Below are 10,735 nucleotides of genomic sequence, written 5' to 3' on the forward strand. Positions count from 1 at the left end.
GCAGTCTTGCCGAGCCCTCTCCTGAGGTCCCCAGCCAGCAGCCATCTCATTCCTGTCTCTGGAACACCCAAGAAGCCTAGAAGGGTGGGTAGGAGCACACTGTGTACAGGACAGTGGCTTTGATCCAGTAACATTCCCTCTTTAAGCCTCATCATCTGTATAGCAGGGATCAAAACTGTACTCACCTGACAGGAAGACTGTAAGGATCACCGAGGGGTGAGAAGGAGAGATGGTTTAGTGATTAAGAGCACTTACTGCTCTTCCAGAGGACCTGGGGTCAGTTCCCATCACCTACACGGCAGTTCACAACCACCTACAACTGTCTATAACTCCAGTTCCAGAGGATCCAACTGTTTTTTTTTTTTTTTTTTTTTTTTACTCTGTACTCTTTTTGGCTCTTTTGGGGGCCCACCACCTAGCTCCCAAATAAATCACACAGAGTTTTATTCTTTCTTATGAATGGCTGGCCTTAGCTTGGCTTGTTTCTAGCCAGCTTTTCTATTCTTTTTTCTTTTTGGTTCTTTTAAAACAGGGTTTCTCTGTGTAGCCTTGACTATCCTGGAACTCACTCTGTAGACCAGGCTGGCCTGGAACTCACAGAGATCCACCTACCTCTGCCTCCCAAGTGCTGGGATTAAAGGTGTGTACCACCACCACCCAGCTAGCCAGCTTTTCTTAAATTATCCCATCTCTCTTTTGCCTCTGGGCTTTTATGTTTCTCTATTCTGTATCCCTTTCTTTACTTCTTACTCTGTGGCTGGCCCCTAGCTTCCTTCTCTTCTCGTTCCTTGATCTTGCTCCTCCCAGATTTCTCCTATTTATTCTCTCTCATGCCAGCCCCACCTATCCTTTCTCCTGCCTAGCTATGGGCCATCTGGCTCTTTATGAGACCAATCAGGTGTTTTAGACAGGCACTGTAACACAGCTTCACTGAGTTAAACAAATGCAACATAAAAGAGTTCAACACATCTTTGCATCATTAAACAAATATCCCACAGCATAAACAAATGTAACACATCTATTTTTTTTTTTTTTTTTGAGCTGAGGATCAAACCCAGAGCCTTGCACCATCTAACACATCTTTAACTAATATTCTACAACATCTAACACTCTCTTCTGACCTCTTCAGGCAAAACCCCATATAAGTAAAATAAATTACAAGTAATAGTAATTAAAAAATTGCACAGACTGGCAGCTAGCTGGTGCACACCTTTAATCCCTCACTCGGCACCCAAAACTCTGTGAGTTTGAGTTTGAGGCCAGTCTAGTTTATATAGTGAGTTCCAGGACAGCCAGGGCTATGTAGAGAGACCCTGTCTGAAAAAAAAAAAAAAAAAAAAGGAACACAGGCCACAGCCTCTGCCCAGAAGTGAATGATCCACAGATGGGGGAGGAGTCTGAGAAACCACTGGCAGGAGACAGCTCTGACTTACCAAGTCAGGCCACAGATCTTGTGTTTAGTCCACAGCCACAGGGGTGGAGGGAGCAGCCAGTGGTAGCCCCTCCATGGAAGGCAGCTTCTTCAGGAGGCACAGTGTGGCGGGGCAATGCCTCTACCCAGATTGGAGATGCCAAGGGTGGTGGGAGGGCTTGGCTCTAAGGGAGCAGAAGTGACCACTCAGAAGCACATCTGTCTAGTACCCTGGAACCTTTTTCTTTAGGCTCAATCTGAAGGAACCCCGGGCTGGACTCTAGCTTTGTATGTATTGGAGGATGACCTTGAACTCCGGATCCTCCTGTCTCCACATACTGGGATTACAGAATGTGTCACCATGCCCAGTTTGGGGACCTCCACTTTGAAGACAACTTCTCTGCCTCCAACATGGAGTCCCCCAGTCGGGGACCCTTATGGGAGCAATCCAACACCTTTAGGGTGTCATGCCTACTGTAAGTGAGGCTCCTTCCAAAAATCATCCTTACTGTTTGCATCCTGCTTTTCTAAAGCAGACACCTTAGGTACTGGGGGAGTGGCCAGGGAGCTGGGAGGGGACATCAAAGAGGCGACCAGGATGTGTTTGAGCTCAGTCCTCTTCCTCCCTCTTGATTTTTGGTTTGGGGTTTTTTGTTTTTGTTTTTTTGTTTTGTTTTGTTTTTGAGACAGTTTCTCTGTGTAGCTGGCTGTTCTAGAACTCACCCAGAAGACCAGGCTGACCTCGAACTCACAGAGATCCGCTTGCCTCTGCCTCCCGAGTAGAGTACTGGAATTAAAAGTGTGTGCCACCACACCCAGCAAGCGCAGCCCTTTCTTAAGTGACGGCTTGCCTCTCTGTGTGCCTGGCCCATGGTACCGTGGTAGGCATTCACTACTGACTCTTTGGGCTTCTCTCTGGACTAGGACTGGATCCTAAGAGCCTGTTTTTGTTTGTTGTTGTTTGTTTGTTTTGTTTTTTTTTATTGTCTCTTACTCTGTGTGTCATCACCTGCTCTGGGCCCCTCCCTCCCCTCCACATTGCTGGAGACAATCCTAACCCTCCTACAACGTCTGGAGCTTCTTCTTGTGGCAGAGGCTCCACCCCCTGCACTATCGTGATCACAGACTTGGCCACAGGGTTAGTCCTTACAGTCAAGAGCATAAGCCATGTCTTCAGCACCCAGCATGGGACTTGACCAAACGCACATAGCCTTGAGAATGGGGGAAGTCTATTGTATAACGGAGTCACTAAAACCCCTGTCCGGTGTTACTTACCCAGTGCTTCAAATTCAAACCCTTGTGGTGATTAGCAGAAGGGGTGTTGTTGAGGCTGAGAGACAACTCAGACCTCTTCCAGAGGTCCTGAGTTCAATTCCCAGCAACCACATGGTGGCTCACAACCATCTGTAATGAGATCTGGTGCCCTCTTCTGGCCTACAGGCATACATGCAGGCAGAACACTGTATAAACAAACAAACAAATAAATGAATGAATGAATAAATAAACAAATAAAAATAAACAAACAAACGAATGAATGAATAAATAAATCTTTTTTTTTTTTTAAAAAGGAGTGTTGTTAAACTCCCTTTCTACACTTGAGGAAACTGAGGTACATAGCTGAATGTGGCTTGTGCACCAGACCTGAGTGTGGCCAAGCACACACTCCTGACACTACTCACTCATCCCATCACTGTCATGCCTCTCAAAATGTGTTACCTACAGGAGCAGTATTTGGGGCCATCCGAGAATGTGCTGGAAATGGATATTCTGTCCAAATGTGCTGAACCACAAGCCCTGGATCTGGATTTTAGCAAGCCTGCTAGGATGTCTAGTGCATGCCAAAGTTCTAGGACCACTGCTTTGCAATAACCCTACAAAGTCCCTACAATTATCTGTACTTTATAAATAGGTAAGTGAAGCACATCTTCTCCTGCTTCTTCTTTTAAATCTTATTTATTTGTTTTTTTTGTTTTGTTTGTTTTGGGACAGGATCTTTCAATTATGTAGTTTTGCTCTGGCTGACCTGGAATTTATTATGTAGACTAGGCTGGCCTCGGACTCATAGACATCTGCCTGCTTCTGCCTACCAACTGCTGGTAGGTATGCGCCACCACCGCCTGGTTTTTTTGTTTGTTTGGTTGGTTTTTTGTTTTTTTTTTTTTTGAGCTGAGGATCAAACCCAGGGCCTTGCCCTTGCTAGGCAGGCGCTCTACCACTGAGCTAAATCCCCAACCCTCTGCCTGGTTGTTTTAATCTTAAAAAACAAAAAGGCAGTTGTTCCACAGCCACGCAGCTGGTAGATGAGTACCAATATTTGAATCCAAGTAGTTTCCTTCGCTCATGGAAATTGCGAGTTGATATCAGAACTCAATTGGGATCAGTTTTATTTTATTTGTTTGGTTTCGGTTTTTCGAGACAAGGTTTCTCTGTAGACCAGACTGGCCTCGAACTCACAGAGATCCCCCTCTGCCTCTGCCCCTTCTGGGATTAAAGGTGTGCACCACTACCGCCCATGTAGGACCATTCATGAATAACTCCATATTGTGCGCCTGTGAGGGCCAGGCTAGGTGATGGAATCGGAGTGCCTAGTTCTCACTGAAGCCATTCTGCGAGAATCGGTCAGACCTGAAGCAAAGCGGAGCGAGACAGGATGGGAGGCTCCTTTAAAAGGCGGAGACAAGTCGGCGGAACTGTGGAACCAGGCCACTAAGCGCGCTCTCCCGGAAACCTGAAACTGTTACACTCGGAAGTGTTTTAGGCTAGCGGCAGCCACGCTACCGGAAGCTAGCTTCCCAGTTATGGGCCGCAACAAGAAGAAGAAGCGAGATGGAGATGACCGGCGGCCCCGGGTCGTCCTCAACTTCGATGAAGAGAAGCGGCGGTGAGTGGCAGGGTCGAACCGGATTCCCGTCGGGCTGCCGGGGGAGGCCTGGCCAGGTCCAGGGCGCGTACGTTCACGCGGAGAGTCCTTCCGGCCCCGCCCCTGGACGTGCCTGAAGACCCCGTTCCGCTTTCCCCGCCTGGAGGGATGGAGTCGCTGGGTCTCCCCTCGCGGGTTCTGGCGTGCGCAGGGCTGTGCGAATGGAATGAGAGAGGTTTATGTTCATTCATTAACTCATCATACTGTGTCCCAACCAAGCTTGGGCCCCGGAGGCTGAACCTCTGCGCTTCGGTGTCACCGTAGATAAATGGCACGCTGTAGTGAGTCTGCGGAAGCTCTAATGCAGCGCACCAAAGGGAACGGCAATGGCCAGGCCTGGTGGTGTAGACCTGTAGTCTTAGCCACTCGGGATGCTGAGGCAGGGGAATTGTGAAGTCAAGGACTACAGAGAGAGTTCAAGACCAGTCTGGGCGATTTATAGAGTCCCTGTCTCCAAAGCAATGTGCACTAATTAGTTTAGGTTTAACCCTCCAGCACAACAAAATAGGGAACAGAGCATGGATCAGATAGTAGGAGGAAGCAAGAGTCGGTCGGTGTGTGTGTGGGGGGGTGCCCCTAGGTCCCACCCCACTGGTGGGCTTAGGGGTCAGATGTCATTGAGGACTGGGTGTTGGTTGGTTCTCGAAAGAAATTTGGGTGAAGGCGTTCTTGGAAAGCCCTGCTAGAGATGACACCTAGCAGTGTGGAAGCAGCCCCCACTTGGTCTGTCTCTATCACATTGCATCGTGTTTACCCACCAAGTGGGAAGACACGTAGGTGAATTAGGTGCCCTGGAGGATGAAGGCTGGGAAAAAGCATTCTGTCACACATTGTATGGTGTGTTGTGGTCAATGATGGAGCGTGTAATGAGACTGTCCCTTACAACATAGGTGTGTGGTAGGTTATACCACCTAGGATTATCTGTAAGTACACTGTGATGGTCTAGCCAGGACTAGCAATGCCTTTCTTGTAAGGTACCCTTGCCATTGAATGACTCATAACCATGTTCTCTGTGACCTTGGATGAGCACCCTAGTCTCCCGCAGTGTCCTTATCTGTCAAATAAGGACAGGCTGTGGAGAGCGTAGAATGGGTTAGTGGGTAGGATAGAGCCTGGCCCTTCTCTCCTCTTGGCTCCTCCTGACTCTCCCCTGCTTCCTTCGGGCAGGGAGTACCTGACAGGCTTCCACAAACGGAAGGTGGAGCGGAAGAAGGCAGCCATCGAGGAGATAAAGCACCGACTTAAGCAGGAGCAGAAGAAGCTCCGGGAAGAGGTGAGGTGCGGAGGAGGGTGAGGGGCCGGGGTTGGAGGGGTGGGGGCCAACTCCTGGGGAGGGGCAGAGCGGAGGGTGTGTGAGCGTGGCTGTTTGCACAAGTAGATACTGTGGGTGTGTGAAGGATGAGCCTCCTCTTGAGTTTGCTCTAGGAACCACGGTCCCACACCATGGAAGTGGTCGGGGCTGTTGCCTGGGATGGACTGAATGGCCATTCTAACTGTGTGCCTTCCTGTTTTGGTATCTTTTTCTGTGGCTGTGATAAAAACAACAACAACAACAACTCTTGACAAAGGCAGCTTAGGGGAGCAAGGGTTTATTCTGGCTTTCAGTTCAAGGGCACAGTCCATTGTGGCAGGCGGATCAAGGAGCTTGAGTCAGCTGGTCCCATGACATCCACGATCAGGAAGCAGAGTGGTTCTGAAGGCTCTCTTTCTCTGCCCATGATCCCAGCCAGGGAATGTTACCGCCCATAGTGGGCGGGTCTTCCCACCTCAAGATAACATCCCATAGGTGTGCTTAGAGGCCCATCTCCCAGGCATCCCAGATTCTGTCAGGTTAACAATTAACACCATCACATCCTTCCGTTTGACTTCAGCGCCACCAGGAATACCTGAAGATGCTGGCAGAAAGAGAGGAGGCTCTAGGTGAGTCCCCACCGAGGTCTTGTGTGGAGAGCGGCTGGTGAGCCCGGGCTTCTGTGTCCCCTGGTGGCGATAAGGAAGAATGGGGAGAAAGCTGGATGGAGGGTGATCTTTGTTAGCCGTAGAGATCTTGGTGGTGATGTCGTGGCCAAGCATGGTCTAAGTGCAAGTGGACCAGAGACCAGGGGACCCAAACCATGTGGTACATTGAGGCTGAGCAGAGAGCCTGGGGATGGGACAGCTCTTGTTGTCACTCCGTTTCTCCAAAGCAGGGACAAGCTGGGAGCATAAGGGAAGAGAGGGTCATTTGCAGCACTTACCTGTGGGTGGGACTCTGGACCACTCTGTAGCTGCAGAGACAGTGGGGAGGTAGGGGGAGATGCAAGGAAAGAGTGGCTGGCTCTGGAAAAGCACTCGGTGTGCCAGTCTCCATCCCTGCAGGGCTGGAAGGGAGCTGCAGCCTGGAGGCTGAGCCAGGGCTGAAGCCTGGTCTGTGCTCACCTTGCAGAGGAGGCGGATGAGCTGGAGCGGCTGGTGACAGCAAAGACCGAGTCGGTGCAGTACGACCACCCCAATCACACAGTTACCGTGACCACCATCAGTGACCTGGACCTCTCAGGGGCCCGGCTGCTAGGTCTGCCCCTGCCTGAGGTAGGTCCCAGGACAGCCCTGAGGAAGAAGCGGTAGATTGGTCTGTGGGGGCTGCTCCTGGAAGCGTGTCCCTGGCAGCTTTCTTGTATGGCTCAGCCCATCAATCAGTTGAGTGTTGCCTGGATACGGGGGGCCAGTAACCATGAGGATACAGGGGAGAGGCCCTTGGTACTGAGCCCAACTGTTGTTAAGTGTTCAACAGACCACTTAGATGGACTCCAGCCCTTGTGTGACAAGCAGCACACTGTGGCATGTGTGTGCAAGGGCAGAGAGTTTGCAGTGTGGGTTGTGTATCCTCAGTTCACTAATTGAAAACAACAGCATCCCAGTAAGGGAACAAAGCCCCTGCTCCACTCAAAGCTGTGCCTGTGGCTTGTGTAGGAATTTCTATAGCAGGCTCCCTTCAGGCCTACAGTGTTCAAGTCTTGAATAAAACGCTGGGATATTTACATGGAACCTACGCAGGTCCTCTCTTGGCCTTTAAATCATCTCCTAGTGACTTAGAAGCTGAATGCCAGGCTAGTGGGAGAGCTTGGGGGTGAAGGTGCTTCCACCTCCTGAGTTCCATGGCTGGCTCCTACAGTTTATCCTCTGACCTCCTGTATACATCACACACGCACACACACACACACACACACACACACACACACACACGCACGCGCGCGTGCACATACACACACACACTAAATAATACAAAAACAAAATCTGAATTCTCTGTAAGCCTTGCCTGAGTTATTGTTACAGGGCAGTGTTCAAAGAATAACGTGAGTCTGGCTCCTTGGAGAGATGGCTCAGGAGTTAAGAACACTTTCTGCTCTTAGAGAAGACCCGGGTTCAATTCCTAGCACCCACATGATGGCTCACAACGATCTATATTTCCAGTTCCAGGGGATCTGACACTTCTGACCTCTGCAAGCACCAGGCACGCATGTGGTGTATAGCTATACATGCAAGCAGCGTATTCATACACATCAAATAGATGTAAAAATCTAAAACAATTAAAACAAAAAAAAAGACAAGTCTATACTCAGCACAGACACCGTGTCTCCTTCCAGATGTTTTCTTTTCATCCTGCAGCTGGTCGATTCCAACCGCCCAGAGTCAGAGTATAACGTGCATTTCTGGGCTGAGGATACAGCCTGCCCAGAATGTGAGACCCTGAGTCCAATCCCCAACATCACAAAAACAGCAGGACAAAATCCCACACATTTCCAGGCACGGGAGCACACGACGGGGTGAAGGCAGGAGGATCATTAGTTCAAGCCCAGCCTGGGCCCCTGTCTCAAAGGGGGAAAGTTCCTGCTCTGTGCTCAGTGTCTACATCCTGGAAAGCCACGGCCTAACTGACTCCCACTTACCTGCTTTATGCTCGTCCTTCCTTAAGGCCTGACACTGTGTCTTGCCATTTTGCTGATGTCACTCTTGGTGAATGTTTAGAAACAGGCTGTCCTTTGTCCTTCTGGTTCTCAGTGTCCTAGTTTTTTTCCTGCTAGTGTGTCAAACATTAAAACCTTAGCCAGGTGGTGGTGGCGCACGTCTTTAATCCCAGCACTTGAGAGGCAGAGCCAGGCAGATCTCTGTGAGTTCAAGGCCAGCCTGGTCTACAGAGGGAGATCCAGGACAGGCACCAAAACTACACAGAGAAACCCTGTCCTGAAAAACTAAACCAAAACAAACCAAATAAAAAACAAACAAACAAACAACTTAAGGGAGGAAAGGGTTTATTCTTCTTAAACCTCCAGGTCACAGTTCATTGTAGAAGGGAGTTAGGTCAGAAACTCCACACAGGAACCTGAGGCAGAAACTATGGAGAAATCCTGTTTGCTTGCTCTGACTCGCTCTCTACTTTTTTTTTTTTTTTTTTTTTTTTTAAGGTTTATGTATTATGCATACAGTGTTCTGTCTGCACGTATGCCTGCAGGCCAGAAGAGGGTACCAGATCTCATTACAGATGGTTGTGAGCCATTATGTGGTTGCTGGGATTGAACTCAGGACCTCTGGAAGAGCAAGCAGTGTTCTTAACCTCTGAGCCATCTTGCCAGCCCCTTAACTAGCTTTTTTATACAGCCCAGGACTCCATGCCTAAGGAATGATGCCACCCAGTGTGGGCTTGGTCTTGCCCATAGACCGACTTATCTAGGCAATTTCTCAATTGAGGCTTCTCTCCGATGACTCTAGGCTGTGTCAAGTTGGCACTTAAGGCTAAACGGGACAGACGTACACAGTGTACTCTGCACAGAGCCTTCTCTGAGCCCTCCTCAGGCCTTTCAGGTCAGACTTTGGTGCTAAGGTTAGGCCTGCTCAGCATGACTATCCACTCCCTGTGACAGTCCCTGTCCTTTGTTTCTCTAGCAAGGGGACCTGGATGGGTCCCAGGAGGAAGTGCCGTCCATGGAGAAGCCAACAAAAGCCTTGCCCAGGAAGTCCAAAGATCCCTTGCTGTCTCAGCGGTGAGCTCTGGCTTGTGGCTGCTGGGTCCCATGCCTGTGTGGCAGTAGTGGCTAGGCATGTGGAGGTGCCCTGGCCTGGAGGTTTGGGGGGGGGGGGTGGGGAACGCAAGGCTCTGTGGAGCCAGACCAGCAGAGTTTGAAACATGTTTGGCGCTTGTCCCAGCTTCTCATCTGTGAGTCCATTGGTCACTCCCCAGGCTCCCACCCTTGCCTGAGTCTCAAGGGTAAGCCAAGGCCCTGGCCTCACCCGCCTCCCTTTTCTCCGTAGCATCTCCTCCCTCACAGCCACACTGCATGCACACAGTCGGAAGAAGGTCAAGAGGAAACACCCTCGGCGGGCCCAGGACTCCACCAAGAAACCACCCAGTGCCACACGTACCAGCAAGACTCAGCGCCGCCGCCGGATGACTGGAAAAGCCAGGCACAGCGGGGAGTGAGCCCTTGAGAAGAAGCCTGTGGCTCCCCAGCCAAAGTCCTTGGCTGTCACCCAGCTATGCCGAGGGGTAACTGCAGCCTAAACCTGGAAACAGGACATCTCCAGCCTGGGGCCATCTCGCTTGGGAACCACCCTGGGCTTCGAGCCCGGAAGGAATGGGCTTCCTAGAGCCCCAGGAGCCTGCAGAGCGGTGTCAGGGTTTCTTCACACCTGTACATCCACCTGGGACTCAACAGTCTTTGAAACTTCTCTGTGTATGCTCGTGATTTGTCCTGGCTTTGATGCCATGCTCCAGAGTTGACTTCTGGGGTGCTGGGAATGGTCAGGGGTCCGTCTTCCACCTCTAGGTTTTCCTGAGGGTATTATAAGGTCATGTCGTATCTGGGTCCCCAGTCATAGCTGGAGACCAGCATGTCCCTATGGAATCCAGAGCTGTGGCCAGCTGTGGTGGTATATGGTAATTAATGAAGCGTCAAGGAGGCTGAGGCAGGAGACTCAATTCATGGTCATCTTCAGCTCCATAGGGAGTTTGTGCCATGCTGTCAGGTAGTGTCTGAAGACTGAGGGCTAGAGTCGAAAGGTCCCATTCAGGGATGGGAAGCTTAGCTCAGGGCCTTTCCTGGGCCTGGCTTGGCCTGGCCTCGGCCTCTTCCCTCATTCCCTGTCCTCTCTGCTTTGGGAGTGGTGCCTCTGCTTGTTTAGCTGTCTCAAGTAGGCCTGGGCCTCACCCTTTAGACCACTGAGCAGGACAGCAAGCTAGGAGATGCGGGCATTTGGTCCCCACGTGAGCCTCAAGCAGTGATACCCTACTGTGTGACCCTCCTTCAGGGCCCACCCTGAGAATGGAGTGTGAGAAGTACAGGATGCTCTGTTCTCCAGGGTCACACTTCATGGCTCACAGCATGTCCCCATCTCATCTGCCTCCAACCCATTTCTCTGGTAATGTGAAG

At 50.6% G+C, this 10,735-nt stretch overlaps 1 protein-coding gene across 1 annotated transcript; it reads left to right on the forward strand.

Annotated features, from left to right (window-relative positions):
• The first annotated feature begins 4,159 nt into the window (after positions 1-4,159).
• Nol12 (nucleolar protein 12) lies at positions 4,160-10,040 on the forward strand. Its single transcript, XM_036208206.1, has 6 exons — positions 4,160-4,292; positions 5,499-5,604; positions 6,203-6,251; positions 6,757-6,899; positions 9,252-9,349; positions 9,618-10,040. The coding sequence occupies exons 1-6, from the start codon at positions 4,210-4,212 to the stop codon at positions 9,784-9,786; spliced, it is 648 nt and encodes a 215-aa protein (XP_036064099.1). The 5' UTR covers positions 4,160-4,209; the 3' UTR covers positions 9,787-10,040.
• The last annotated feature ends 695 nt before the right edge of the window (positions 10,041-10,735 follow it).

Source organism: Onychomys torridus, chromosome 16 (genome assembly GCF_903995425.1).
Source record: "Onychomys torridus chromosome 16, mOncTor1.1, whole genome shotgun sequence".
In the NCBI taxonomy this organism is placed as follows: Eukaryota; Metazoa; Chordata; class Mammalia; order Rodentia; family Cricetidae; genus Onychomys; species Onychomys torridus.